Below are 26,981 nucleotides of genomic sequence, written 5' to 3'. Positions count from 1 at the left end.
AATAAAGGGTTTTATGAACTGTGCGTCTGCCACGTGTTTGCTTTAAATGATATATTTGTGTTTGGATGTGCTTACAGACGCTCCCGCCTCGGCCCCTGAGGCCAAACCGTTGCTGTCAAAAGGGAGATGGAGGTCGGCGGTGCGTGAAAGGCCTGTCGCCCGGCCCGAGGCGCCGGCCCGTGTTGGGTCCCGTCCCGCCGGCCGGGGCTCCCGGGTTCAGGGTGACCCGCGTCTCGCTGTCCTACCCTGGCCTTTCAGTTAAGACAGTCACGTTCCACATCTCGAACTCCGTAAACGTGAAAATGAAATGAAGTTGCCGTTCGGCCGTCACATCAGCAACAGGTTAAGACAAACCAGTCCGGACAGATTTCATCTCACGTCCTCTGAGCCGTTCACGCTCGGCGGACCTGCAGGGCCGACGTGGTGAAAACACCGGTTCCTCTGGCAGGGTGGACGGCAGCAGGCTCGGTATTAAACCGCTATCGCAGGTTGCTATGGCGATGAGACCGGTACCCTGCTGACAAACACTTTAGACTTTGACTTATAATTCAAAAGACCTTACTTACTCCAATATCACCAGGGGAAAGTCACACCGTTCTATCTTGGCGGTGTGAAAAGCTCAGGAGACGGAGTGTTTGTTTGCCGCGACGTTGACCCACCTGAGGAAGGTGGAGGTGGTGGATGCGAGTTCTTCTGACCAGAACTTTCCATCCATGTCTGCAGATACTGTCTCTGAGTCCTGGATCTGTGAGAAGAGAAGCGTCTGCGCAGGTTGTCCCTAGATTGAAATGATGCATTTTTTAATGACTATAAAACCCGATATTGTATCATTTCAGCCATTAGCATGTAGCTATTAGCCGTATTGATGTTAGCGGTCATAGATCGGTGCCTCCCGACCCTCGCACCCCCTCAGTCTCCGTTACACTGCTTTCTATCTCGGTCCAGGCTGAGGGGCGCCGTGATCTGTGTGTCCTCGCCGAGGTCTCCAGGTACTTGTTGAGGGGAGACGTTGGGTTTCTGTAGATCATCTCAGAGAGGATGGTCCAGACCTGCTCTGCACAGGAAGGGTCTTCAGATTTGGAGTGGTAGAAATACAGTCGGTATAAATTGCATCTGACCTGAACTATCACAATGAATGAAAAGGTAAAAGTAAACATGCACGAAAAAAAAAAAACCCTCGGTCTGAGTTGGCCTGGAATGAAACATCACTTGTGCTTGTGTTCAGCCCGAGGCACAGACAATCCCATAATCTTCGGTCTTATAATGGCCATCTCCAGCTCGGGCGCGATCTCGCCGTCAGAGGTGAGATTTCTTCTCTCCGACCTGCCTTTCACATTTCAACCTGTCTAATTCCTTGTTCCCGCTCCACCTGTAATGAGATTAGCTGCCATGGGGACGGCGCAGGATGCTCAGTGCCCCGCCGAGAGTCAGAGACCCCGGTCCTCGGGACCGAGGCGTCCAGATGGACGGCAGCTCGGCCGTCTGTCGCCTCGATGCTTCCTCGGCACGGCGGCCGCTAAATCCGGTAAGAACTAACTGTCTTTAGCCGCTAGCTGGGTCTCCAAGGCAACCCTCTGCGGCGTGGCGTTCCTCCACGTACCCTCGGAACACCTACCGGCTTCATGGCGACCACGGTCGGGTTACGGGAATTAGTTTTGTGTTCCCAAAAAGTCCAGTGTTTGGATTTGTGGGAATTTACCTGACCGGAAGCAAAGTACTTCATCTGGTCCAGGTTTTAGTGTTCAGTATCCGTTGAGCTTTGTCCTCCGCCTGCTCCCCGGGGCCGCGATCCTTCCCCTACATTATTCTCTTTCTCTGCAAACCGCTGCCAAAGTCAGCAAAGTCAGACGACGTGCCGATTGTGTTGCTCCTCGCGGCCCGGCGATAAAGGGGTTTCGTCGGCCGGCGTGAGCGCTCATCCTTTGAAAGTGAGGAAATGATTATGGACTTTGGGAAGAGGCCTGCAGCAAATCCTGTTTTATTCCTGGCCGTGCGGTAGAAGCTGAGCAGCAGTTCAGACAGCTGGCTGATAGCCGGCCGCCGTCTCGGACAACAACCTGACACCGGAGGCAAACATGGACGCGACATTTTTCTTACGTGTTGGTCTAATACAGACACTCATTGATAACAGAGCGCCCTCCTCATAAGCCCATCGTAACCGTGCACCTTTATTTTCCTGCTGTGTACGTGGTGTGCGCTGCTGCGTGGGGTCGCAGTTGTTTTCTGTTTGAAGCCAAGTACTTTCTTGCGCTTCCGCTCCCGGTGTTTGTTTCCAGAGCCGTGGTCGCCTCGCCGCGACGTTGCTTTGGTTTTCCTCCGGCGAGGGCGTCTCCTCGGCCGTCTCCTCGGCCGTGTGATCCACCCTCGTACGCGTCTTCCTCGTCGCTCCCGCCGCGTTCGGCGTCTCCTTCGGGGCCCGGAGTCGGACCCGGCCCACGAGGAGGACCCGACTTTAGCTGAGGCTTGGGTTTGAGAGGTGAACTAATGGATGAGCGGAGCTCAGCCTCATTCCAGGGAAGATCTCCTCTGCTCCTCCTCCCCGGAGGCCCGCCGGCCCGCAGGGACTATTAGACCCGTGTCGCGTTGCTGCGTCCTGTTCCACGGGGACCTCGGCTTCTCCATGCGGACTACATCTGTGGACCCCCGGGGGCTCAGAGGCCCTCTGCTCCGGAGCGCAGGGCTTTCTGGCACTTTCTATTTTAAACCCACGCATGAGCTCAGGCCTCAGCGCGTGTTTGAGGACGAAGGCTTTCAGGGCACCTTCCAGGACAATGAGGGTCGCGGGTCATGGATTGTTTGGAGGAGAGCCGTGCACGGCCAGCTGCCAAAACCCTGCAGCTGCTTCCCGAGGCAGAGAGGCTCCAGTGAACATTTCCTGGTGTCAGTCCAACAGTCAGGGTTTTGGGTTTCAGCCTAATTTGATTCTTTGAGCTTTAAAAAGAGCTCAAGGTTCATTGGTTTGGATCCAGTAACCTTCTGCCGCCGTTAGATGGCAGCGACCACGCTTGATGTCAGCAGGCTCCTCCAGGCTCCTCCAGGCTCCTCTGTCCTTTTGGGCCACAGTGGCCGGAACGTGTCCTTCAACTGCAGAATTTTCCAAAAGTCAGCTTTCAAACGTCTCCATTAGTTTTCTCTTGTTCCGGTCGGTTCTGTGATGTTATCTGTCGGACAAACAGACCAAAGAAATGTGCATCTCGATGGTGAAGGAGCCGGAGGAGGAGGCTTCATCTGGCCAGGAGGAGGAGGCTTCATCTGGCCAGGAGGAGGAGGCTTCATCTGGCCAGGAGGCCACCCTGGGGAGGTGTTCCAGCCACGTCCTACCAGGAGGAGACTCAGACACGCTGCAGGAGTTGCGTTAAAGAGGTAGAAGATGTACGATCTCCCTCAGCTTGTTGTCATGTCGTCTCCTCCCAAGATGGGGGAAGGAGAAGAGCCAGCTCCTCTACAAGCCCTGCGGTCACGGTGAATGAGCACAAGGTTGAAGGTGTCCACCTTGTTCACATCCCTCCTGTCCTGGCCTTCACAGCCGGGATCAGCGCCAAAGAGGCGGCGCCGTCCCTGCAGCGTGAGATCCAGGAGCTGTGGGCCTCCCAGACGACACACGTCTTCTTCTTCTTCTTCTTCTTCTTCTTCTTCTTCTTCTTCTTCTTCTTCTTCTTCTTCTTCTTCTGGCGGGGCCTGGAGAGCCTCCTGGAAGACGAGGTGGCTGAGCGCTTTCAACACAGGAGCCGGAAAGCTGGAACCCGCCGACCAGGAGCAACTACAACTTCCGGCGTTTCGGCGTCCGCTACGGCGTCCTGCTGCCGCCAAGGTCAGGACCGACGCAAAGACCCACCTCCAGGTGGAGAGGAGCTGCAGGAGAAGCTGGTCCAGTTTCTGGTCTCCTCTCCGCAGGGTCACCCTGGCCGTCTCCGGCGTGGCTGTGCTCCCGGCGCCGACCACGCCTGCGGCCTTCTTGCCGAACCCTGGGGGGGTCGGACGAGATGTCGGTCGATCGTCTTCTCCGAAAGCCTCCGTGACCGTCGCCGCTCACCTCTGGGTTCAGGTCCCGCCTGAGCGAGAAGGTCCACCAGATGTTTCTCTAGCATCTGTGTGAGAGCCCTGGCAGCGATCATCACCACACATGACAGGCGTCGGCCGTCTCCTGCGGGATCACGACGACCTCCAGAGGGCAAACCAGCTCCGCGTGGCCAATCACACCACACCTGTCCACGTCATCAACCTGACCAATGACGGCTGCTGATGGTAGGTGAACAATCGCCTGTGTGTGTGTGTGTGTGTGTGTGTGTGTGTGTGTGTGTGTGTGCCCGCTGCAGGTGGGCCGGCTGCACGGTCAGATCTTCGCCGCACATCTGGTTTGAGAGCTCTGTGATCAAAGACCGACACCTGGTGGTCAAAAGGCAGAACTGCAGCTTCTTCACGCCTCAGATGATCGATCGATTGGGAATTTGATCGGCTGTGAAGAAGACAATCGTCAGCTTGAACCTCCTCAGATGTTTTCATCCCAGTCCTTCATCCATTCATTCATTCATTGGTCTCCACCACCTATCTCTGCTGTGATTGGCCGAGAGGCGGGGTTTACCCTGGACCGGCCAATCACAGACCTCACACTCATTCGCACCTCGTTCCTCAGACCTCCTCTCACTCTCAGGTCTGGACCGTGGAGGGTCTGCGGGGAAGATCCTGCACGTGTTTGGACGGCGGGAGGAACGCGGAGAACCCTGAGGAACCCCGTGGAGAACATGGAGGCTCCGCGCCTGAAGGCCTCCTGTGGAGATCCAACCCAGGACCTTCTGACTGAGAGGTGGAAGCATCAAGCTCTGCAGCGCCGCCAAGCGTTCTGTTACCTTCTATCTGGAGAAAGTCAGCGTGCTCTGGTCCAGGGGTCTCAGTGCTGGAGAAGACCTTCCGGGACAGGACGTCTTCTGTCTGCAGGCCATTTGAAAGCCACTCTGAAGATAGTTGGCCGTTGAATGATCAAGCTGCTGCTCTGTCTTGACCCAAAAGTGCTCGTAACCATGGCGACGGTATCCGGATGCTGCGGCGGTTTTGACGTGTTTTGTGCTCCGGCTGAAGCCTCCAGGATCACATCGCAGACAAAGCCAAGAGGCCGTCCTGATCTTCCCAGGTGTGTGTGAGGGATGGATGACGGTTGGACACACACACACACACACACACACACACACACACACACACACACACACGTAGACCTGTAGTGCCCTATCTCTTACAGAGTGACCTTGTAAGTCACTCTTGGACACTTTGGACACTCCTGGAGGTGTGTGTCGGTGATCTGCCGCCTCCGTGAGCAGACGGGCGAGCCGGTACGGGTGGATCTTCTGCACACCGGGAGCCACCGGACGCGGAGGAGGCTCCCATCCGTGATCCGGTGAGGCTCCTCTCCACAGAGGTCCATCCCGTCCGTGGAGGTCGGCCGACCCTCCCGCGGGCACAGCGAGCGGCCGCTAGGGGGCGCCACACTCCATGTCGTTGGCCTTCAACGGTGCAGGAATCCAGGAGATCGTGATCCAGGTGATCTCAGCGTGGGACGGACGAGAAGCTGCTCAGAAACAGGACTCTTTCTTGGTGCGTTCAGACAGCGGAGGAACCAGAGACCGTGGACCTTCATCTCACCTCCTCCTCCTCCTCCACGGCAGCGTCTTCATAGGTTCCAGAGGAAGCCAGAGGTGCTTGGTGGAGCTCCAAGGCCACACCTGGGCTTACTCTGTGGAGCGCCGTGATGGAGATGTGATGGTCCACCTTATTCCATGCTTCCACCTCCATGACGTCCATGGCGTTGTCCTCTTCTTCTTCTTCTTCTTCTTCTTCTTCTTCTTCTTCTTCTTCTTCTTCTTCTTCTTCTTCTGCTCCGGTTTGTTCTGAGTGAGGAGTTGAAGGTGCACGTCACGCCGTGGCCCCTCACTGCCTGCAGGAATGCTAAGCTAACGGCCTCCACTGTCTGGAATGCTTCTGGATCTGGATATATTTTAGGACTGAATTTGTAGAACTTTTCCATAAAGAGTGAGAATGTGTGAAACTGAATCAAACGTAGTCTTTGAATATGAAGAAACATGTTTGCAATGACTTTGGATGTTTGGTAAACTTTCAGACGTCTTTCCTGTGAGCGATCATTTCCTGGGCTCAACTCCACCATGTGAAGAAGGAAAGCCTGTCAGAGTGAAGACCTTCTCTGGAGCCCAGACAGAACCGGGTCTGGAGATCAGCGGGATCCCAAAGGTCACCTCCCTCCTCGGCTCCTCGGGGACGGCGTCTGGAGCCAGACCAGGTGAAAGACGCTTGTACGGCACCTGCCGGTAGGAGGACCAGGACCAGACCGGGACCAGGACTGGATCGGGACCAGGACCCGCATGACCCGACCCTCAGATAAAAGCCGGCGTCCTGACGCTGGACTAAACTTTCACCTCGTCTGAAACACTGGGATTCTTGTGTCTGGTTTTCAGGTTGGTCCCGGATTAGGATCAGGATCAGGACTGAACCGCAGGGACGGGGATGGACGGCGCTCACACCGCCACATTTAAGTTATGTCTAGACAAACACACACACACATGCACATGTGCACACACACACACACATACACATGGCGTCACTCCCTTGTAATTGGCTCAGAGCTCTACACGTGTCCTAAAGCTCCCCTACACATACTTTCCCCTCCAGAACCATAATCCACATAATTCCACTGTCCAATCTGAGAGTGTGTGTTCAGTGTGTGACTTCTTGATGCACGCGGGTCCACATCCGGTCCGTGGGATGATGGTCAGCGTCCTCTTCCTCCCTCTGAGGGCCCTGAAGCTCCGAGAAGAGACAGGGAATATAATCTGGGATTAGGAGGTGGACACGTGTCCTGTCAGGAGGAGCTGACACACACACACACACACACACACACACACACACACACACACAGACACGTCAGACGCCGTGGGAACGATCATGTGTGCGCTCCGCCGTGGGAAAGTGGTGAAAGGAGCCGTCAATCCCGTTCCACGGAGCAACAGTGTGACCGGCCGACCCTGCCGGAAGGGGCGTGGCTTCTGCGTGACCCCGCCCCTCCCGGCGTGAGGCCACGCCCCAATCAGCTGTTTCCTCAAATCCGCCGTCGGAGTCGCGGCACATTTTTTCCCTCCTCTGCGGCTCCGCGGTGAGCCGGTCCAAGCCCGACCCAGACCCAGACCCCGATCCTCCCCAGGCCGGGATGTCCGCGTCGGACCCGTGGGGCCCCGCCGGCGTGCGTGTGGTCGCGCTGCAGGCGCGGGGCTTGCGGGTTAAGGGCAAGGGAGGCACCAACGACGCGTACGCGCTCCTGCAGGTGGGCCGGGAAAAGTTCCAGACGTCGGTGGCGGAGAAGAGCGCGGCCCCGGCGTGGAGGGAGGAGGCCGCCTTCGAGCTGCAGCCGCGCCGCGGCCCCGCGCCGGAGCTGCACGTCCACGTCCTGCACCGGGCCCTGGTGGGGCCCGACAAGCTGCTGGGCCGGGCCGTGGTCCACCTGCAGCGGCTCGCCGAGGACCCGGACCGCAGCGCCACCGGGTGAGTCCCGCTGCGCTCTCAGTAATCCGAGTACTCGCAGTAATCTGAGTAGTCGCAGTAATCCGAGTACTCGCAGAGTGTTCGAGGAGAGGGTCCATGTGTTCGTGCTGCACCAGCAGAGGTTCTGATCCACAGGAGGTCACCTGACGTCACGGCGGGTACGCGCACCTGTGGAGGGACCTCGTGTCAGAACGGAGGGATGTGGAAGAAGTTCATCTAGAAGCTGCTCCTCTAAACATCTGAGCGGGTGTTTCTTCTCGTGTGTTTGCTGATGGTCACCGCTTTGGATGAAGATACTTCTGAAACCGTCCAGACTTTTAAAGCAGGAGTTTGACCTGACCGTTCTCCAGGCTTGGACCAGGAGTTTGACCCCACCTGCCTCTGGGCTCCTGCAAGAAGCTGCCTTCAGGAGCCCAGGTTCCTCCAGGGCGTCACCTCCTGAGCACCTGTTTTCTGGTGTGACCTGGAGGAGAAGATCTGCCGGCCCTGAGCGACGCCGATCCTGTTTGAGGAGGAAGTTCTTGGCGTGGAGGAAGTAAACATCAGGAATGTGTGCAGACGCACAGCAACACAAAGCCTGGCTGATCACGCCATCTTTCACAACCTGCCGCACATCTTTCAAAGGAAGAGGAGGTTTTCAGTTGAGAGCAAAGCGGTTGAACTTTTCTCTTCCTCTGCTGGAATTTGACTCACACACACACACACACACACACACACACACACACACACACACACACACACACTCAGTCACGCTGGCCCGCCAGTCCGCTCCGGTGGGTTTGACTTCTGAGCGTTGCCTAGTCTCTCCAGTCCGGCTCATGGTATTTGCCCCCATGGTATTTGCCCTCCAAGGTGTCGATCAGCTTTTCACCCTGCAGAGCTCCATGAGCCTCCATCTCCAGCCTGGAGGCTCCAGAGAAAAGGTGGAGAAGAAGCTCCAGACTGGAGGAGGCCGGGATTCCAGGGCAGAACACACCCCGACGGACATTTCTGGTGAACGGGTTAATTCATGCCAGAGGAGGAGGAGGAGGAGGTGGAGGAGGAAGAGGAGGAGGACCTGCTGACCTTCTGACCTCTGCAGGCTGAGCTTTGAGCAGCAACATCTGCCACCTTGCTCAAGGGCCCCTGCCAGGATTCAACTCCAAGGATTTTCGGCTTCAGCGGGAGTTTTTACGCCAGGTGGAAGGTGAACCTCTCCTGGTTCCCCAGCAGACCTGCTAGAACCCTGCAGGGCAGGAATGGAACCTCCAGCCTTCAGGTTGAGGAGCAGATCCTCCTCTGCAAGGTTCTTCTGACACAAAGTCAGCGCAGACGGCGAGTCCTGGCTGAGAAGTGTGTTCCCGAGGCGGAGCGCTTTGCTTTGCGTTCTCGGAGGTGAACTCGGGTCTTGGCCTCTCCGGCACGCCGTCCACACACTCACGGAGCGGCTCCTTCCTCTCGGTCTCAGGGGATCGATCGATCGATCGATCGGTCCGGACATATTGATCCTCCAACGGATCCCGGCCTGAAGTTCTTTCCTGGGCTGCTCTCAAACTTCTACCGCTTCTTCTGCTGGCAGAGGAAGGAGCTCAACATCCGAGCCGACCCGGACACTGAGCTGCTTTCTGCAGATACTACCGTCTGAGGAACCTAGCATACTTCCTCCCTCATAATGGTGTGTGTGTGTGTGTGTGTGTGTGTGTGTGTGTGTGTGTGTGTGTGTGTGTGTGTGTGTGTGTGTGTGTGTGTGTGTGTGTGTGTGTGTGTGTGTGTGTGTGTGTGTGTGTGTGTGTGTGTGTGTGTGTGTGTGTGTGTGTGTTTAAATGATCACACACACACTCCTGTGGTTGTGTGTGCTCTCCTTTTCTTCTTCTTTTATTTCTGATCTGAACCCTGAACCCTCTGAGGGCCTTGAGACGTTCCTCCAAACCACACATCTCCATCAGGACCCTCCCGGCAGATCCAGACCTCTTCATTTCACACTTGGACCTCTGGGTCGGGTTCTGCCGGGTCCTGATTGATCCGGCGCTGGCAGGAGTCCTGCGGGTTGGATCTCCAACCTCGCCAGAAGTTCTCCTCCTCCGTCAGTGCCGATCTTCCCCGAGGGCCATCAGGAAGGGGGAGGTCCCTCATCCGTCTGGAGTCGCGGAGTCGTTTGAGTTTTCCCCAGTTAAACCCCGGAGGGTTTCTGGCGTTCTGGGAGATAAGTGTGTTTCTGCGGAGGACGTGGCGAGCTCACATCGCTTCCCGTTTGCATCGGCGGCCATTCGTCGCTTGTCGTACCGACCCGTCGTTTGTCCTCCGCGCCATCATCAACCCCCCCACGACCTCTGGGCCGACTCCTCCGAGCCTCGGGGCGCCCCTCCTATCGGGAGGTTCCCGGTTTTACACAAAAGGCTGTGAGCTCCTTGTATGATCTGCCGCCTCGCGTTCCACGGCGGTTCGTCTTCTGGACCTTCCGGATCAGACAAAGCTTCTTTCACACTCGGTCAATGATCGTCCCGTTAACCATTAACGGCGGATAGCGAGCTGTGGGGGGGCGCGGCGTCCATGTTGGGGAGATAAATCTACGCCCGACTCCTTTGGGGACCTGCCCGCTCTGCAGGGAAGGGCCTTCAAGCTCCCAAAGATCTCGGCTCAGAAGCTCCAGCGTGGTCCTTCTGGAGCCACGGACGCTCCATCTGTGCTCAGAGATAAGAAGAGCCTGGAGACGCTCGCCGCTTATCAGTCGCTCTGGCTTGACCGGGAAGTGTGTGTGTGTGTGTGTGTGTGTGTGTGTGTGTGTGTGTGTGTGTGTGTGTGTGTGTGTGTGTGTGTGTGTGTGTGTGTGTGTGTGTGTGTGTGTGTGTGTGTGTGTGTGTGTGTGTAAAATGTGGAGTCGTGCATTATTCCCCGTGCCGAGGGATTAACCCCCCCCCCCCCCCCGCTCTCTGAACCCAGCGGACAAATATTTCTCAACTTCCCGCGAAGCTCAGAGCCGGAGCCTCACTTCTGCTTCCCCCTGCGGCTCGGAGGCTCCGCCCACGGGGTGGCTCCGCCCACAGGGCGGCTCCGCCCACGGGGAGGCTCCGCCCACAGGGAGGCTCCGCCCACGGAGAGCCTCCTGCACGATGCAGCGCCGCCTCACTTCCCGCGCCCAAACCCACGCCGCACTCTCAGTGCAGTGCAGGGGCATTTATACCGTAAGGGGGGGCAAACGGGGCGACCGCTGAATTCCTCCGGTGAACCCCGACCTCTCGGCCAATGACGGCAGGGCGAGCGGTAAAGAGGAGGAGAGGATGGAGGGGTTGAATCTGAACCGGTAGAGTTCAGGGATGAGCTGCCGTCACCGGTTTTATTTCAGTCAGTCGGAGGAGAGAAGATGAGATGGATCTGATGGAGAAGTATGAACAACGTGGAACCCCAGACCCTCTCGCTGCCTTGCTCATGAGCAGGGAAGACCGAGGAGGCGGGATCACCGGAACAGAAATCATGTGTTTGCGTGTGTGCGTGTGTGCACACACACACACACACACCTGACACAGGCGGGGGGTTTACATGGGAGGTGAAAAGGAAGTGACCCCCCCCCCTCCTCCCTGACAAGGAGGCAACATTTTAGCTGCATCTGTGAAATTTAAAGGTTGTTTTCCTCAGTTGTGTGCTGACACACACACACACACACACACACACACACACACACCCACACACACCCCTTCCTTATTTCCTCATTTCCTGAGGAATTCAGATCAGAGCTGGAGTTGTTTGCTCAGCGGCCAGCTGACCTCAGATTTCTGCCTGATAAGCTCTTTTCTGCCTCTCCTTCTCGCTGACTGAGGGGTTTCTTCTTCTTCTGCTGCTGCCTGACCTGGTCTGTGGTCCGGCCCCCCATGTCACCCCCCCACCCCCCCCCCCCCCCGTGTCCGGGCCCTGCCGTCCTCGGACCAGGACCAGTTGTTAGTAAAGCATGTACCATGTTCTCGGTCGAAGCGTAGCTGAGAGAAAATGGAGGGGAGATGTTTGAAGGATCTCCAGCAGCAGCAGCAGCAGGAGCCTTCAGGAGTTGTCGGTTTGACACTCGTTCCTTGAAGGAAAGAAAAACTCTCCTCCCTCGTTTCTTCTTTTTTTAGCGCGGCAGACTTTCCAAAAACACGGGTCTGTCGGCGGCGGCGCCCGAGTCCGTCCTCCTTGGCGACGGGCCGCCTGGGTTTCCACTGAGGAGCTGGCGCTAGAACCTTCACGGGGTCTCCTGGCGCGGCACGGGAGAAGAATATTTCCAGAGTTTCACGTTGCGGTTATTTAAAGAAAAACCTCTTTGTTACTCTGGACGGGCCGGTTCAGGAGGCTCTCTGGAGCCCCCGCTGGCGGCGGATGGAAGTGCACGACGATGCGGAGGAGTTCTGAGACCATTCAAACAAAGAGGCTATCTTCTGGGAAGGACAATAAGGCTTTATTTGTGATTATCCCGAGTCGGCCCTTGAAGCCGCGTGAAGTTTGATGTCCGTGCTCCATCTCCATTGAGATTGCGTACCTTCTGCCGGAACCCCTCGCTGACCAGCGCTTTCTCCTCCACAGGTGGTTCAAGCTGCTGGACAAAAGCGGCAGGTCGGACAAAGACCGGGGGGAGGTGCTGCTGGAGATCCACTTCACCAGGAGCACCCTGACGGCCAGCATGGTGGACCTCTCCGCCGCCGGCAGGTCCCGCAGCCGCCTGGGCAAACTCAAGGACAAAGTCAGCGGAAAGAAGAAGAAGGAGGAGGAGCCGGACGGCCCGGCGCCGCCGCTCGTCCAGGTCATGACGGACAGCGAGGAGGACGAGGGACGGGGGGACGGCGAGGCGGCGGCGGAGGAGAAGAAGGCCAAGCACAAGACCATAAAGTCTCTGTTCTCTCCGAAGTCCAAGCTGCAGAAGAACATGTCCCAGTCCATGTCCGTCCTCCCGCTGAAGAACTCTTCTCTGAGCGGCAGCCGCTCCTCCGGCCTCAGCGTGGACTCAGAAGGTGAGCAGCGAGATCTTCCAGATCTTCCCTCCTCCTCCTCCGCTCCCCCTCTAACCCCCCCTCCGTCCCTCCAGGTAAGAAGAAGTTCAAGTTCATGATCCACAAACGCTCCGGCAGCTCGGAGAGCAGAGACTCCGCCCCCGGCGCCGCCGAGCAGAGCCACCTGTGCATCAACGGCAGCCATGTTTACTGCCAGGAGCCGCGGGGGCCGGCGGCTCGCCCGGGGCCCGGATTCAGCTTCAGCCCCGCCAGCTCCGGCAGAGGCTCCATGGAGGAGGTCCCGGAGAGTTCTCCTACATCTGCAGACTCTCTGAGGCCCAGGAGCCAGTACTCACCATGGACTGAGGAGGAGGACGAGGACAGGGATCTCCAGGGGGTCGCTGAAGAACGGAGGGGGAGCGACGAGGAGGAGATATCTGAGGGACACAGGAGAAGACTGCAAGAAGAGAGGATGGAGAAGGAGGAGGAGGAGGAGCAGAAGCTGAGGAGGGAGGAGGAGGAGGAGGAGAAGAGGTTAGAGGAGGAGAAGATGAGGAAGGAGGAAGAGGAGAGGATGAAGAGGGAGGAGAGGATCAAGAAGAAGGAGGAGGAGGAGCAGAAGCTGAGGAGGGAGGAGGAGGAGAGGATGAAGAAGAGCTTAGAGGAGGAGTGGATGAAGAAGAAGAGGGAGGAGGAGCAGAAGAGGTTAGAGGAGGAGAAGATGAGGAAGGAGGAAGGGGAGAGGATGAAGAAGGAGCTAGAGGAGAGGAGGAGGGAGGAGGAGGAGGAGATGAGGAAGGAGGAAGAGGAGAGGATGAAGAAGGAGCTAGAGGAGAGGAGGAGGAGGGAGGAGGAGGAGATGAGGAAGGAGGAAGAGGAGAGGATGAAGAAGAAGAAAGAGGAGGAGGATAGGAGGAGGAAAGAGGAGGTGAAGATGAGGAGGGAGGAGGAGCAGAAGAGGTTAGAGGAGGAAGAGAAACGAGAGGAAGAGAGGAGGAGAGTTCAGGAAGAAAAAAATCAAAGGGAGGAAGAGGAGAGGATGAGGGAGGAAGAAAGAGTGAGAGAAGAAAAAAGACTGGAGGAAGAGGAGAAGGAAAGGAGGGAGGAGGAAAGGAAACAGGAGGAGAAAAGGAGACTGGAGGAAGAAGAGAGATCGAGGAGGGAGGAAGAAAGGAGACAAGAGGAGGAAGAAAGGATGAAGAGGGAGGAGGAAAGGAGACGGGAGAATGAAGAGAGGAAGAGGGAGGAGGAAAGAGTGAGAGAAGAAAAAAAGAGGCTGGAGGAAGAGGAGAAGAAAAGGAGGGAGGAGGAAAGGAAACAGGAGGAAAAGAGGGTGAGGGAGGAGGAGGAAAGGAAACAGGAGGAGGAAAGAGCTGAGGAGGAGAAAAGGAGACTAGAGGAAGAGAGGATGAGGAGGGAGGAGCTAAGGAAACAAGAGGAAGAAGAAAGGATGAGGGAGGAGGAAAGGAAACGAGAGGAGGAAGAGAGAGCGAGAGAGGAGGAAGAAAGGATGAGGAGGGAGGAAGAAAGGAAACAAGAGGAAGAAGAAAGGATGAGGGAGGAGGAAAGGAAACGAGAGGAGGAAGAGAGAGCAAGAGAGGAGGAAGAAAGGATGAGGAGGGAGGAAGAAAGGAAACAGGAGGAGGAAAGGATGAGGGAGGAGGAAAGAGCAAGAGAGGAAAAAAGGAGGCTAGAAGAAGAGGAGAGGATGAGGAGGGAGGAGGAAAGGAAACGAGAGGAGGAAGAAAGGATGAGGGAGGAAGAAAGGATGAGGAGGGAGGAGGAAAGAGCTGAGGAGGAGAGAAGGAGACAAGAGGAGGAAAGATTGGCTCAGGAAAAGAGAAGACTGGAAGAAGAGAGGATGAGGAGGGAGGAGGAAAGAAAACGGGAGGAGGAAGAAAGGATGAGGAGGGAGAAGGAAAGATTGGCAAAGGAAAAGCAAAGCCTGGAGGAAGAAGAGAAGGTCAGAAAAGAGGAGCAGAAGAAGGTGCAGGTGGAAAGAGAAGAAGTGGGGAGAAGGTCAGAGGAGCTTCTGGAGCAGAGGATGGAGGAGGAGGAGGAAGGAAAGGAGACAAGGAGCCAGGAATCCAAGATGGCCGCCAAAGTCTCATCCCTCAACCCCTTCGATGAAGATGAAGATGAAGATGAAGATAATCTCTCCGTCCCGGTGGAGAACCGTGAGGAGGCAGGGTGAGTCCCCAGCTGTGCTAAGCTGTGCTAAGCTAAAGGTCCCTCAGGTGTTTGAACTCCATGGTTTCTTCTGCAGGCGGCGTCTTCCTGAGGCTGCGGTCGGGGCGGCGTCCTCCTCCGGCGCTGAGCGTGAGAAGCGTCAGGCTCCTCCCCCTCCGGGCCGGAGCGGCGTCTCTGCGCGTGGCCTTCTTCGGCGGGACAAAGACCAGGAGGTCAAGACCGCCAGCGTGGTCCCCCTGCGCTCCACCGCCAGCGCGGAGCCTCCAGCAGGAACCTCCAGGTCCACCAAGCGTCCGGCTCCGTCCGCCCCGGGCGCCGCAGACAGAAGAACCTCCGGCCTGAATCCGTTTGAAGATGACCAGGATGAAGAGGACGTCCCCCGGGCTCCGGTGCAGTGGCCTCCTCCTCCTGACCCGGATCCTCCGGCCCAGATGAAGATCAAGTCCTCCAAGGCCCGCGCCGCCCCGGGACCGCCCGCCAATCAAACCTGCGGTCACGTGACCGCGCCGACGTGCACGCCCTCGGCGGGAGGCAACCCGGAGGCGGAGCGCACGGCTGGACCTCCGCCCGAGGACCAGCCCGCTTCACGGAGGTCAGGACACCCGCTTCATCTGATCGCTTTTTGCAGATCATCTCACTGCCGGAGCTCACCTGGACCTTCTCCCTGCAGACTCCAGCCCGTGAAGCCCCTGAAGCTCCTGAAGCCTCCGGACCAGCAGCCCATCTCTGCTCCTGCCGGGGGGAGCCACGAGTCCAAAGGACGGACCAACACACAGGTACGTCCGGTCTTCTTCTCATGAAGTTGCACGGATGGGGACTCGTGGATGTGGACCGCTGGTCTCCAACGACAGGACGTGGCCGGGACTGGATCCAAGTCGGATTTGAAGACATTTCTGCGCTTCAGCTGGAAGTTCTGGACCGACTCCCCGAAACATCCTAACCCCCGAAAGACACCAAACTCTGAGAGGCCCAAAGGACTCCAAAACCCTCCAAACTCCAGAGTTCCCATACGGCAAAAGCTCACAAACCTCCCAAACCCAAAAGACTCCAAACTCTCCAAGCCCCAAAACCCACAAGCCCCCCCAAAGCTTCCAAACCCAAAAAGCGTCCATGCCCCAAAGGTTCCAAGCACCAAACCTTTCAAACCCCAGAGGCCTCCAAACCCTCTAAGCCCCGAAAGTCTCCAAACCCCAAAAGACTCCAAGCCCCAAAGCTTCCATACCCGAGAAGACGATTTAGGGACTTTATTTATTCCTCCATTGCCCTCCGGTCAAAAAGAGCTCAACTTAACACAACTTGCAACATGAACAGATTAGCTTAGCATCCTTATGTCATCAGTTCAGCCCACAGCAAACCCATCATGAAGGTACACACTCTAACCATACCTTCCTCCCACGTCCAGCTGAGGCCAAGGTCGTGTCCTGCTCCCCCAAACATCTCCGAAGAACATTTATATCGTTGTTACCGCCACTCTAGTTTAACCGTCTGCCGTCAATGTTGTGTTTTCTGTACAAATTAGCATCCAAAATAGACATCCGTTTAATCAGGAAGCACCAAAACTTAGCTAACTTTGAAGTCATTTATAGAACTTCGTGGAAATGAAAGATCACTCTCATCTGAGAGCGCCTTCTCCAGCGGGTCACGTGACTCTGATCAATAGTTTTGATCACTGATCGATGAAGCTCGGGGTCAGATTTTTGAAGCCTGGATCCTTGTGTGCTTCCTTCTTCTTCTGAGAGTGTCGTCACAGGTATCTCCTGTCAATATCTCCTGTTCTTCTCTCTGACAAGCAGCCGCTGTTCTTTCTCTCCCGGCAGGCGAGCGAGGCGGTGGCGGCGGTGAGCGAGGCGGCGGCGGCGGCGGCGGCGCTGGGGCCGTACTCCCAGCTGACGTTGGAGGAGCTCATATCTCTGGTGCTGAAGCAGGAGAAGCAGCTGTCGCTGAAGGACAAGAAGATAGCGGAGCTGGAGGAGTACATCGACAACCTGCTGGTGCGAGTCATGGAGGAGCAGCCCGGCCTGCTCATGTCCTTGAATTCCTTGAAGAAGGTGGCCTAGGCGGAGCCTCCGCCGCCGCTCGGAGATAAGATCCGCTAATCCGACGTTTCCCCGCGGCTCCGAGGTCGTCGGCCATATTTGTTTATGGTCTGAACATAAACAGCGAGGCCACGGGACCTGCAGGTTTCCCCTTCAAGCGGTCGCCTTCGGCCCGACGGCAGATAAATCAAGAGTTTTCCGCAGCTTGTGATCAAAGATGTGAATAAGATTCTATTTTTCTTTGTCTCTTGTCTTTACCAATGAAGTTGCTGTCCCACGCCATGTACACGCGTGACGTACAAGTGCATTTGTATTCCCTGCCCTCATGAGGGCCTTGACAGCCACTCAGATACAAAGGTTTTGGTTTAAGGGGGATGGAAAAACATTGTGTTTGCCCCGTTTAGGAGAGAAAAAAAAAGTGCCTTATTTTCGAACCAGGCTTTTTGTTTCCCACCGAGGGAAACCTCCCCGCTCTTGCACTGAAGGTCAGACGCTTATGAGATTCTACTGATCTGTCGCTGGCACCTTGCTCAGCCCACACGATACCCTTTGTATTGACTTGCTGTACAAATGTATGATGATGTGCACAGTCACATAAAGATACTCTCATGGAAAGCTGCTGATTTCTCCACATCTGCTTTGCATGTAGATCAGATGCCACAGTCACTCATTTGTATGTATTATCTTACTTCCCTTATCATTGGCACACTAAGCCCTGATGTTAAGACATGAATTGCCTCAGACACCATTTGAATTCACCTTTAAAAATCAAAAACAAACATATCAATGTGAAAACACAGTTTGGACACACCGTTTAACACTGCCACAATAGATCTAATATGGAGAAACCTGTTGTAATATTAAATAGAATAATTGAGTGTAGCGCATGAATGCCTACAATTGGGTTGGGGTTCGATTCCTGATTCCTCATGTCTGCAGGGAGACACTGAAGTGTGTGCAGCGCTTTGGAACTGCAAGGTGATCTGCTCTAAATAAGTGGAGACCGTATAATCCCTGTATGGGGGTACCATGATTAATGGGGCACCATGATTAACAACAGCAGCAATGACTTCAAAAAGGTGCAACACACATGATCGAGTGTAAATGTTAAAAAGTCGTCTTCACATTTCAGCGCAGCATTCATTCAGTATTAATATAAATGAGACCTTGATAAATCCATATTTTGTAGCTGCAATAATTGTTTATTCGTTTTTCTTTATGTCTTTCCGGAACGAACTTCTAGGAGTTCCTAGCGGAACCTTTGACTAGCGGTCCTTATTTCTACACGGACCTTTTTCTGGTCGGACCCAAACAGACCCGGCGATTCCTCCCGGCCGTTCGATCCTGTTCCGTCACCGGTTGTGTTTTCCCGGCCCGCCTCGGCCGCCTCTCCCGCCGGCGGAGGATGTCCGCCGGGCGGCCCGCCTGTCCGGTCTGTCCGGGCTGCGGCTCGTCCAACATCGTCGACGACGACCTTTACGCCCAGGCGCAGCGGGTGTGCGTGGACTGCGGCTCCGTGGTGTCCGAGGGGCTGCTAGCTAACGACCCGGTCGGCGGCTCAGGTAAACTCGGTTCGAACCGGGCGGAGGTTCTGTTACCGGAAAGCTCCTGGTCCCTCGGCCGGAGAGGGAAACCTTCTCTGGCCGCTCATCCGAGAAGGACGCGAGAAAAGCTCAAGTCACGGCTAAGCGAGCTAAACGCTAAGCAGCCGCCATGTTTGGATGAACCATCGCGAGATCTCAGATATTCAACGCGAGTTTGCGCGAAGACGACGGAAGCCAAGTTGCTTCAACGAGTTGATATTCAGCACGGATTATTAGAGAAATACTGTTGTTGTCATAGCGATTCAAAAACAACGAAGTTGTAATGCTAGGAAATGAAAACAAAAGAGAAGCTTAAATGCAGCAATATGATACACGATGTGACTGTAAATAATGAATAGAAAGCAATACGGTAAAGTGAGATGTGCAACTGGAGCGGTCAGTAATACTCTTGTAAACAGAGGCTCTTGTCAACGGAGAGTGTGGGTATAAATAAAAACAATCAATAATACACCGCGAGTTATTGCATTAGAGTGACATTGGGAAAAAGTCTGGAGGTTCATGTGGGTATTTGTGTGTGGCGATGGCTTTGGGAAAGAAGCTCTGGGTTTGCTTTGCTGGAGGACAACAGTGGCTCTGCCGACATAGAGAGCTGGCAACGTCCTCCAGGCTGGGTATTATTTATGTTTTCCTGGAATACTCGGTTCAGACTTGAACTGTTGATGCCATCTGATGGATTGAGCTTCAGACGGGAATAATTAGAATAAAAAAATAAGTCCCTCAAGAGAGAGTGTAATCATTTTTATTTTGAAGAAATCAAACACACAATAAGTGGAGTCTGGATCACTGTTTTTTGTTTGTTAGTTTTCCAGATTCTTCTGTGGTAAGGATATGGTGATTCAGACAATGCAATGAAACTCTTAGCTTTTACACGGATAGCAGTGGTGACAGTGACTGACAAGTAAGGAATACTAACTAAGATAAGAGTACTAACTACTATAAATGATGGAGGGGGATCTCTGCTGGCAGGAAGCCGCAGAGATCCCAACGCACACCTTCCCGTGTTTCGCCGTCCAAAATATGTACAAAATATCACGGTGCTGATCTCCTTGACTCTTGAACCTCAGGGCCAAGTGACAGTGAGGGACCTGCAGCGCCCTCTGGTGTTCCACAGGCTCAGGACGAGATCTTCCATCCATACTGTAGATGTGAGCTGGTGAGAAGCTCTGGTCCCGTGTGATTTCTCTTCATTTTGTCTTCTCTCCAGATGTCAGCTACAGCTGGACGACAGCCGTGGCTAAGAAGCCGTGTGCGAACCTGGTGAAAGGTGAGCTCCGGCCGGCCGGATGAGATCTCCCCTCCGGTGGCGCACGTATGATATTCCTTCGCGGTGTCTCGGCAGGCCGGACTCGGCTGAAAGCCATCTGCCGGACTCTCCGGGTCCACGGCGAAATCGAAGACCTGTCGCTCACGCACTATAATCGGGCCTACGAGCACGAAAGTTTCCTCAAGGTCAGCCTGCAGAAGAAAGAGATCCTGGCCGGCTGCTGCGTGCTGGTGAGCTGCAGGCTCCTCAACTGGCCCGTCACCATGGGAACCATCAGCTGCCTGCTGGACGCCGACCCCAATGCGGTGGGCGTCGTCTACCAGGAGGTGGTCCAGGCGCTCCGCATCGAGGCGCCGGTCGTGAACATCGGCGACGTCATCGAGGCCCACGCCCAGGAGTAAGTGCGGGAAGCCACGATTGTCAGGTTCATTTGTTTTGCTCTGAGGAAAGGCCTTCGCACACGGGGTTCTTCTGCTTCTGCCTGCTTTTAATTGGCTCCGAGACCTCGGCCTCCGCTGGGAGCGTTAATGGAGCCATTTCTCTCTCACGTCTGCTCTGACAAGTCCAGCCGTCTAACATTCGAAAGCCCTGTTAGTCCACCTGGTTTAAAGTGCTGTTTGTGTCTCTGCCGGTCTCGGATCGCGCCGAACGGCCGCCGGCCCGCACGCCTTTAGCGCGAAACATCCCTTGAAATGCCTTTTCACGCCCAAGCGGTCGTCAGCTGGCAAAGCGGCCCCGACCGACGGCTGGACCTTCATGAGAACCAGCCTGTGTCCAAAGGCCCTTCTCCTCTCTGGCAGGTACAAAATCAGTTCCCTTCACGTCCCCGAGGAGCTAGCGGAGAGCTGCAAAGCCCTGACCGAACGAGCCACGGCCCTGGTGGAGCTGGCGGCGGAGACCTGGATCGTGACGGGGCGTAAACCCGTCCCCGTCATCATGGCGGCGGTGTTTTTGGCGTGGCAGTCGCTGAGGCCCGGCGGTCAGCGGCTCAAACTGTCTCTGGAGAAGTTCTGCCGGCTGGCCAAAGTGAAGAAGCAGAACCCGGCCCTGCAGAGGGTGGCCGAGATGAAGGCGGTGCTCTGCAGGCTGGCCGGCCAGATCCCCTGGGTCCGGGGCCACGTGACGCCGGACAACGTGGCCCAGCACGTGGGGGATATTCTCCGGCACCGGCACGCCCTGCTGTGGAGGGCGCTGAGGAACCACCAGGAAGCGCTGCAGGAGGCCGGAACCCGCGAGGATCAGACCCGCCCCGAGAGCGCGGCCCCGGCAACGCAGAGCGGCGAGATCGCCGGAGGGGCCGACGGAACCGACGGGATCACTGTGGTCGACGGGGACGCCGGGGCGGAGCAGGCGGGAGGCGAGGAGCGCCCGGCCGCCCCCGGCTGGGGGAAGAAGTTGCTGTTCGCGCCCCCGTGCGTGATTCACCCCAAAAAGAGGAGGTTGGAGCCGCGGCGGCAGGAGGACGTCACCGGAGACGAGGAAATCTCCGACGGCGAGATCGAGTCGTACATCCGCACCCCCGCCGAGGCCAGGGACTTTGCACGGGTGCAGAAGATGCTGAGCCAGGAGGGGGCGGGGGGGTCGTAGCGCCCGCCGTCGCTCCGCCTCCGCAGCCTCTGCAAACTGACACTCGGGAGCTCAGACCTCCAGCGGAGGAGAGGCAGAGCTTGGAGAAACCTCACCAGCAAAACCAGGATGTTGTTCTCGTCTTTGTTCCCACGGCTCTCCTGGTTCCTCCAGCTGGAAGCAGACGGCGTGTCTGTCCATGCTGATAAAAGAAATTCTCTCTGAAAAACCGTCTTCTTCTTTCATTTGTTCTCACCTCTTTATCTTCTTGGCCTGCTTGTTCTCCAGGTTCTCCTGCCTGGGTTCTGTCAGGGTTCTCCGTCTTCCTCCCACAGCCCAAAATCATTCCCTATTCATCTCGTCACCTGTTTCATGCCCAGAAGATAAGGGTCTTTATGATCTGCACCAAAGTGTGTTTGGAGAGCGGAGATGAAGAAGTTTGAGTAGGAATGAAATGTAGATATCGCAGAAGGTCTCTGGATGTGAGCGTAGAAGGTGCAGGTGCAGCTCCGGCTTGCAGCGGAGCTTCTGCGGCCCCTGAGAAGAAGCCGGTCCTCAGCCTTTCCACGTTCCTGCCCTGAGCCTCCGGAGGGGAGGGAAGTTCCAGTGTGTGTGCAGGCAGAGATGATCTCCTCAGTTGTTCAGGTTGGATCCTCAGAACCACGTGGTGCACCCACAGCTCAGGGAAGAAGCTCCTCCTCTGGGTCTTCTTCACCAGCTCCCTGGTGTCCACTCCCCACGTCAGGAGAGATGAACACCAAGGTACTTGAACCCCAGCAGCACCTGCTCCACCTGCTCTCCACACCCTTGTGTTTCCTGAAGTCAGGAAGCTCCATGGTCTTGTCGATGTTCCTGAGACCAAGGCCGCCTCCGGAGGTCCTTCTCAGTCGACCGCTCCGACTCCGACGAGCAGGAGTGGGTTGAGATCTTCCACTGCAAGGATCCATGATTTGGTCATGAGGTCCCTGCCAGAACCAGAACCGTGCAGGAGGCGCTTCTATCTCCTCTTCATTTCATTTGCAAACCCTTTACCAGCCTAGAAGGAGGGGGGAGTTACCTTCTCACTTGCAACCTTCTAATCTGTAGTCACCATGTCCTGCTGGCCTTCACACACACACACACACACACACACACACACACACACACACACAGAACAAACGTGCTGCAGCCTGAAGGAGCGAGGCCACGCAAAGCAGACAGGAAAGAGGTTTTATAAAAACCTGTGGAAAAATAATGATGGGATGCACCGCAGGAGAAGGAGGAGGAGATGGAGAAGAAGGAGGAGGAGGAAGAAGAAGAGGTGGAGGAGGAGGAGGAGGAAGGAGGAGGAGGTGGAGGAGGAGAGCTTTAACCCGTTCAGAGCGGCAGCATCAGATGGCTTCCAGTTGTTTGAGTTTCACAGCCTCTCAGATAAATCTTCCTGTCGGCCGGCGAGTAGAAACATTTGCATACAGAAGACAGACGGGAGGTGGAGGAGGAGCTGAGGGACGTCAGGAGACCTGAGGAGATGAAGGATCCAAGGACACCAGAGGACGGGGAGGAAGCAAGGAGATGGTTTGACCCAACTTGGATGGATTCCGTTGATGTGAGTCTATGTGAGTCATTTAGCACTGAATATCTACAAGGAACCGGAAGAACACGGAAACTTCAACACACACACACACACACACACACCTGCCTTGTCTGACAGCAGCTCTTTATCTCCTGTAGATGAGGTGCCACCAGGAGCCCTCTGGTAAGTCCTGGTTAATGGTCATTATAATGACCTGCAGGCTCTGGGTAGATGAGATCAAAGGGGGGCAGTCCACCAATCACATTTATTCCCACAGGACACACACACACACACACACACACACACACACACACACACCTCCTGCTGTCAGTCGACCAGATCTCCCATGATAACAGACAAACAGATCCGTCCCATCACGTTGTGACCTCCTCACCCTGTCCTCCCCGTGTGGTTCATCCAGGTCCCTCCACCTTCATCACGTCTTCTTCTCTGGTGGACGTCCTCCTCAAGCCCTGCTTTCCAGCGGGGCGACGGCCCTCTTGTGTCTCCGCAGCTCCAAACAGGAAGTGCCGGCTCCTTCTTGCATGCCGGGCTTTCTGGTGTAGAAGGTTCAATGATGGAGCGAAGATAGCGAAGCGACAGGAGGAGCCGGTCGTCAGGCCGTCTGTGGACCACCGACGTGTGAAGAAATGATGATCCAGACTCAGTCACTTGGAGAGCGCACCCCCGCTCCCGCCAAGATGGCCGCCTCTGCAAGACATCTGGTCTCCGGATGCAAACCTGAGGCGGGCCGATGGAGCGACAGGAAGTGGTGGTCAAACTCAGCGGGAAGGAGTTTTCCTGTCACCGAAGCTCTTCCTGCTTGGAGCGCCACGACAACGCTGAGCAGACGCTGGTTCCTCTGGTCCAGGTCCAGGTCCAGGTCCAGGTCCAGGTCCAGGTCCGCTGGGTGGAAGAGGACCGCGTCGTGTGGAGGTTCGATCGGCTCACGAAAGGAAAGGAAAGATGTGTCTGGTCGGCGTGGAATCATTTGGAGGTTTGGTTTATTTCTTTTTATTTTGCAATCTGGACACCACATCTGTTCTCTAGCTTAAAGAAACACACTTTAACCATATACATATATGTATATATATGTATATATGTATGTGTGTGTGTGTGTGTGTGTAAATATGGATGGCCTTCTGTCACGAGTCTCTTTGCCCCACAAAATGGATCACAATCAATAACGAATGTGTATTAAATTGTGATGAAGTTGATCTGCGTACAAGCGTCGCCTGCTATGACATGATGCTTCTGTGACGGCGTGGACGTTCACGTCCGCAGAGGATGAGCTGCAGCGAGCGGGAAGCCGTCGGGCCCAAAGAACCTGCCGTACTTCTTCTCCTCGGGTCCTCTTGAGGTCCTCTGGAGGTCCTCAGGAGGTCCTCGTGAGAGCTAAGGCTAATTACAGCGGCAGAGTTTCTACGGAGACACTCGGACCAGAGCGTCGGCGAGGCCCGGCTGATTAGAGGACCACGCTGGCGGCGGCGGCGTGGTCGACGGGCACTCCGACGCGGCGGCGGCACCGGAACATCTTCCTGAGCTCGGTGCGGAAGCGGTCGTGGAGCCAGGCGTACAGGAAGGGGTTGCAGCAGGACGAGCTCATGGCGCACAGGTGGCAGAGCAGCTGGATGAGCAGGAAGAAGCGCTTGTTGATGAGGTGGATGTCGATGTCCCGCAGCACGTTGAACACGTGGATGGGCAGCCAGCACGCGGCGAAGGCCGACACCAGGAGCGCCACCAGGCGGAAGATCTTCCTCTTGCGCGCCTGCTGCGCGCCGGCCTGGCCCCGCGTCCTGTGGCCCGGCGCCACGCACTTCTTCAGCTTCACGGTGATACACAGGTAGGACACGAAGACGGCGGACAGCGGCAGGACGTAGGTGACCAGCAGGGTGCTGTAGGCGTAGGCGCGCCGCTCCTTCTCCTGGCCCAGCCAGAACTCCTCGCAGATGGTGAAGCCCTCCTCCTTGAACTCCACGTGGTAGGTGTGGGCCACGGCCGGCGCCACCAGCCCGCAGGACACCAGCCAGATGCCCACCAGGACCGAGGCGCAGGTCGCCACCGTGGTGCGCTTCTTCAGCGGGTGCACCGTGGCGTAGTACCTGCGGCCGGAAGGGGAGCGCGTCAAGTTCGCCGACCCCGCCGATCTTCAGCCGCGGGGTCGGGGAGGGGTCACATGACCGAGTTCAGGCGCGCCAGCGGCTTCTGGCGGCTCCTCGCTAACTTTGCTTTGGACCCGAGCAGAGGGGGAGACTCAGGGTTCTCACGCCGATCGGCCTCCGCCGGCTTTTTCCAACCGCGGAAAGTCAGATTTAAGGGCCGCAGAATTGGAAGCGGCTGCGACGCCCGCCAGGAAGTGAAAGTCACCACGGCGAGGAATCCGTCATTAGCATCTCCGTCAATGAAACCGTTAAAAAACATAAACATATTCACGGGCACCCATTAGGGAAAGGCATATGAAAATGATATTATAATAACATTGTTGTGGGCGAGAGGTCTGGTCCGTCAGCCCTCCTGCATTCAACAAACACACACTTTCACATGGAAATTCTGCAGGAACACTCTGGTGCACTTACCAGGTAGAACTTAGCAATTATGGAAATCATATAATTCTAGGTTGTGTAATTAAACCTCATGTTAATGTCCCTCTTATTGTCTGTGTGTGTGTGTGTGTGTGTGTGTGTGTGTGTGTGTGTGTGTCACCTGTCCACGGCGATGGCGGTGAGCGTGAAGACGGAGACGTAGACGGTGACGGGCTGGACGAGGAACACCAGGTAGCACATGGAGCGTCCGAAGACCCATCCGTGGGGGTTGAAGGCGTAGGCCAGCGTGAAGGGCACGCACGTCACGCACATGAGCATGTCGGAGAAGGCCAGGTTCCCGATGAAGAAGTTGGTGACGTTGTGCATCTTGCGCGTGCGGCAGATGACGTAGAGCAGCAGGTAGTTCCCGAAGACGCCCACCAGCAGCACCAGCGCGTAGCAGGGGATGATGAGGGGCTTGAAGGTCTGCAGCATGGCCACGTCGGCGAACTGCGAGCTGCGGTTGGAGGAGATGTTCTGGACCGCCGCCTCGTAGGCGCGGCCGGCGCTGCGCTCGCCGCTGGCGTTCCCGTCCATCCCTCCGCCCTGTCAGACACACGGGGACGGCTTCTGCTCGGGTTTCACCTTCAGGACTCATCAACACAAGCTTCACTCTAACCCTTCACTGAAGAACCCTCTGCAGATGCCACCACCTCCGCCTTCCTGATTGGACCGAGATATAAAGCCCGACTTTCTCAGCAGGAGAAACTACAGGCCGCGGGTTCGAACCTGACCGGCACCATCTGCTCACCCACAGATTGGTAGACCATCTTCCATCTGGTCTTCTCACCTCTCCATCCACCTCTCAATGCTTCCACTTGTTGCTCAGCTCAGAGCCGCCGTATCTTCTGGCCGGAGGTCCCGACGCCGCCCACCGAGGAGCCGCCGCGCACACCGCTCGTGCTCGAAAGGCTTTTCGCAGCTACAGGAATCGACTACGTCCCATCGTCGGCGTCATGGCGACTTGGTTCACCGGCCCGAGCAAAACAACGGGAGGAAGAGGAGCACCTACCTGAGCTGGAGAAGAGGAGGAGGTGAGGAGAAGGTGAGGAGCTGATCTGCCCGGCCAGCTTCTTCACGGCGAGTGAGCCGGAGCTGCTGCTGCTCCAGCAAGCAGAGATCGAGCGAGGGAGGAGAGAGAGGGAGAGAGAGAGAGAGAGAGGAGGAGGAGGAGAAGACATCTGAGGAACGACACTGAGCCAGTGAGATGAGGAATGGTTGAACTTCACCATAGCATCTGCTCCTGGACCAACAGGTCAGGACCTATGGAGGGTCGCTGACCTTCTCTCCTCACCGGCGTCCACCTTGAAGTGACGGATCTGATCTGGCTGGAACCTCGTGAGATGATTCCAAGGCGAGGAGAAGGAGGAGAAGGAGGAGAAGGAGGACCTGTCAGATGAGAACCTCAGGTCAGAGAGATGAATGGCTGTTTTCCTCCTGATGGAAACCCTACCACACACACACACACACACACACACACACACACACACACACACACTGGGCTTTTGTGTGGAGTCTCCATGTTCTCCCTGTGTCTGCTTGGGGTTCCTCAGGGTTCTCCGGGTTCCTCCCAGTCAAAACACATGCAGGAGGTTCATGGAGAGCCTCCATGGTCCAGACGTGTGGATGAGAGGGTGAATGGCTGGAGGTGTCTGGACGTGTCTCTGTGATTGGTCCAGGGTGACGCCTCCTCTGGTCCAATCACAGCTTG

At 56.2% G+C, this 26,981-nt stretch overlaps 3 protein-coding genes across 3 annotated transcripts; 2 read left to right on the top strand and 1 right to left on the bottom strand.

The window, feature by feature from the left end:
• Positions 1 to 7,142: 7,142 nt before the first annotated feature.
• rab11fip1b (RAB11 family interacting protein 1 (class I) b) lies at positions 7,143 to 17,317 on the top strand. The gene is made up of 6 exons (XM_086151734.1): positions 7,143 to 7,542; positions 12,073 to 12,497; positions 12,572 to 14,666; positions 14,743 to 15,258; positions 15,337 to 15,442; positions 16,484 to 17,317. Exons 1-6 carry the CDS (start codon positions 7,211 to 7,213, stop codon positions 16,721 to 16,723), a joined length of 3,714 nt encoding a protein of 1,237 aa, XP_086007860.1. The 5' UTR covers positions 7,143 to 7,210; the 3' UTR covers positions 16,724 to 17,317.
• Positions 17,318 to 17,995: 678 nt separating this feature from the next.
• Positions 17,996 to 21,365, top strand: brf2 (BRF2 general transcription factor IIIB subunit). Its single transcript, XM_086151735.1, has 4 exons — positions 17,996 to 18,264; positions 19,511 to 19,570; positions 19,646 to 19,967; positions 20,371 to 21,365. Exons 1-4 carry the CDS (start codon positions 18,108 to 18,110, stop codon positions 21,155 to 21,157), a joined length of 1,326 nt encoding a protein of 441 aa, XP_086007861.1. The 5' UTR covers positions 17,996 to 18,107; the 3' UTR covers positions 21,158 to 21,365.
• Positions 21,366 to 24,153: 2,788 nt separating this feature from the next.
• prlhr2b (prolactin releasing hormone receptor 2b) lies at positions 24,154 to 26,317 on the bottom strand. The gene is made up of 3 exons (XM_086153027.1): positions 26,283 to 26,317; positions 25,392 to 25,816; positions 24,154 to 24,790 (listed from the first exon to the last, which is right to left on the bottom strand). Exons 2-3 carry the CDS (start codon positions 25,805 to 25,807, stop codon positions 24,154 to 24,156), a joined length of 1,053 nt encoding a protein of 350 aa, XP_086009153.1. The 5' UTR covers positions 25,808 to 25,816; positions 26,283 to 26,317.
• Between the last annotated feature and the right edge of the window lie 664 nt (positions 26,318 to 26,981).

This window comes from Fistularia commersonii, chromosome 9, assembly GCF_037954325.1.
Source record: "Fistularia commersonii isolate RoL2024-O1a breed Wild chromosome 9, RoL_Fcom_v1.0, whole genome shotgun sequence".
Taxonomy (NCBI): domain Eukaryota; kingdom Metazoa; phylum Chordata; class Actinopteri; order Syngnathiformes; family Fistulariidae; genus Fistularia; species Fistularia commersonii.
This window is presented reverse-complemented; position numbering and strand designations above follow the sequence as displayed.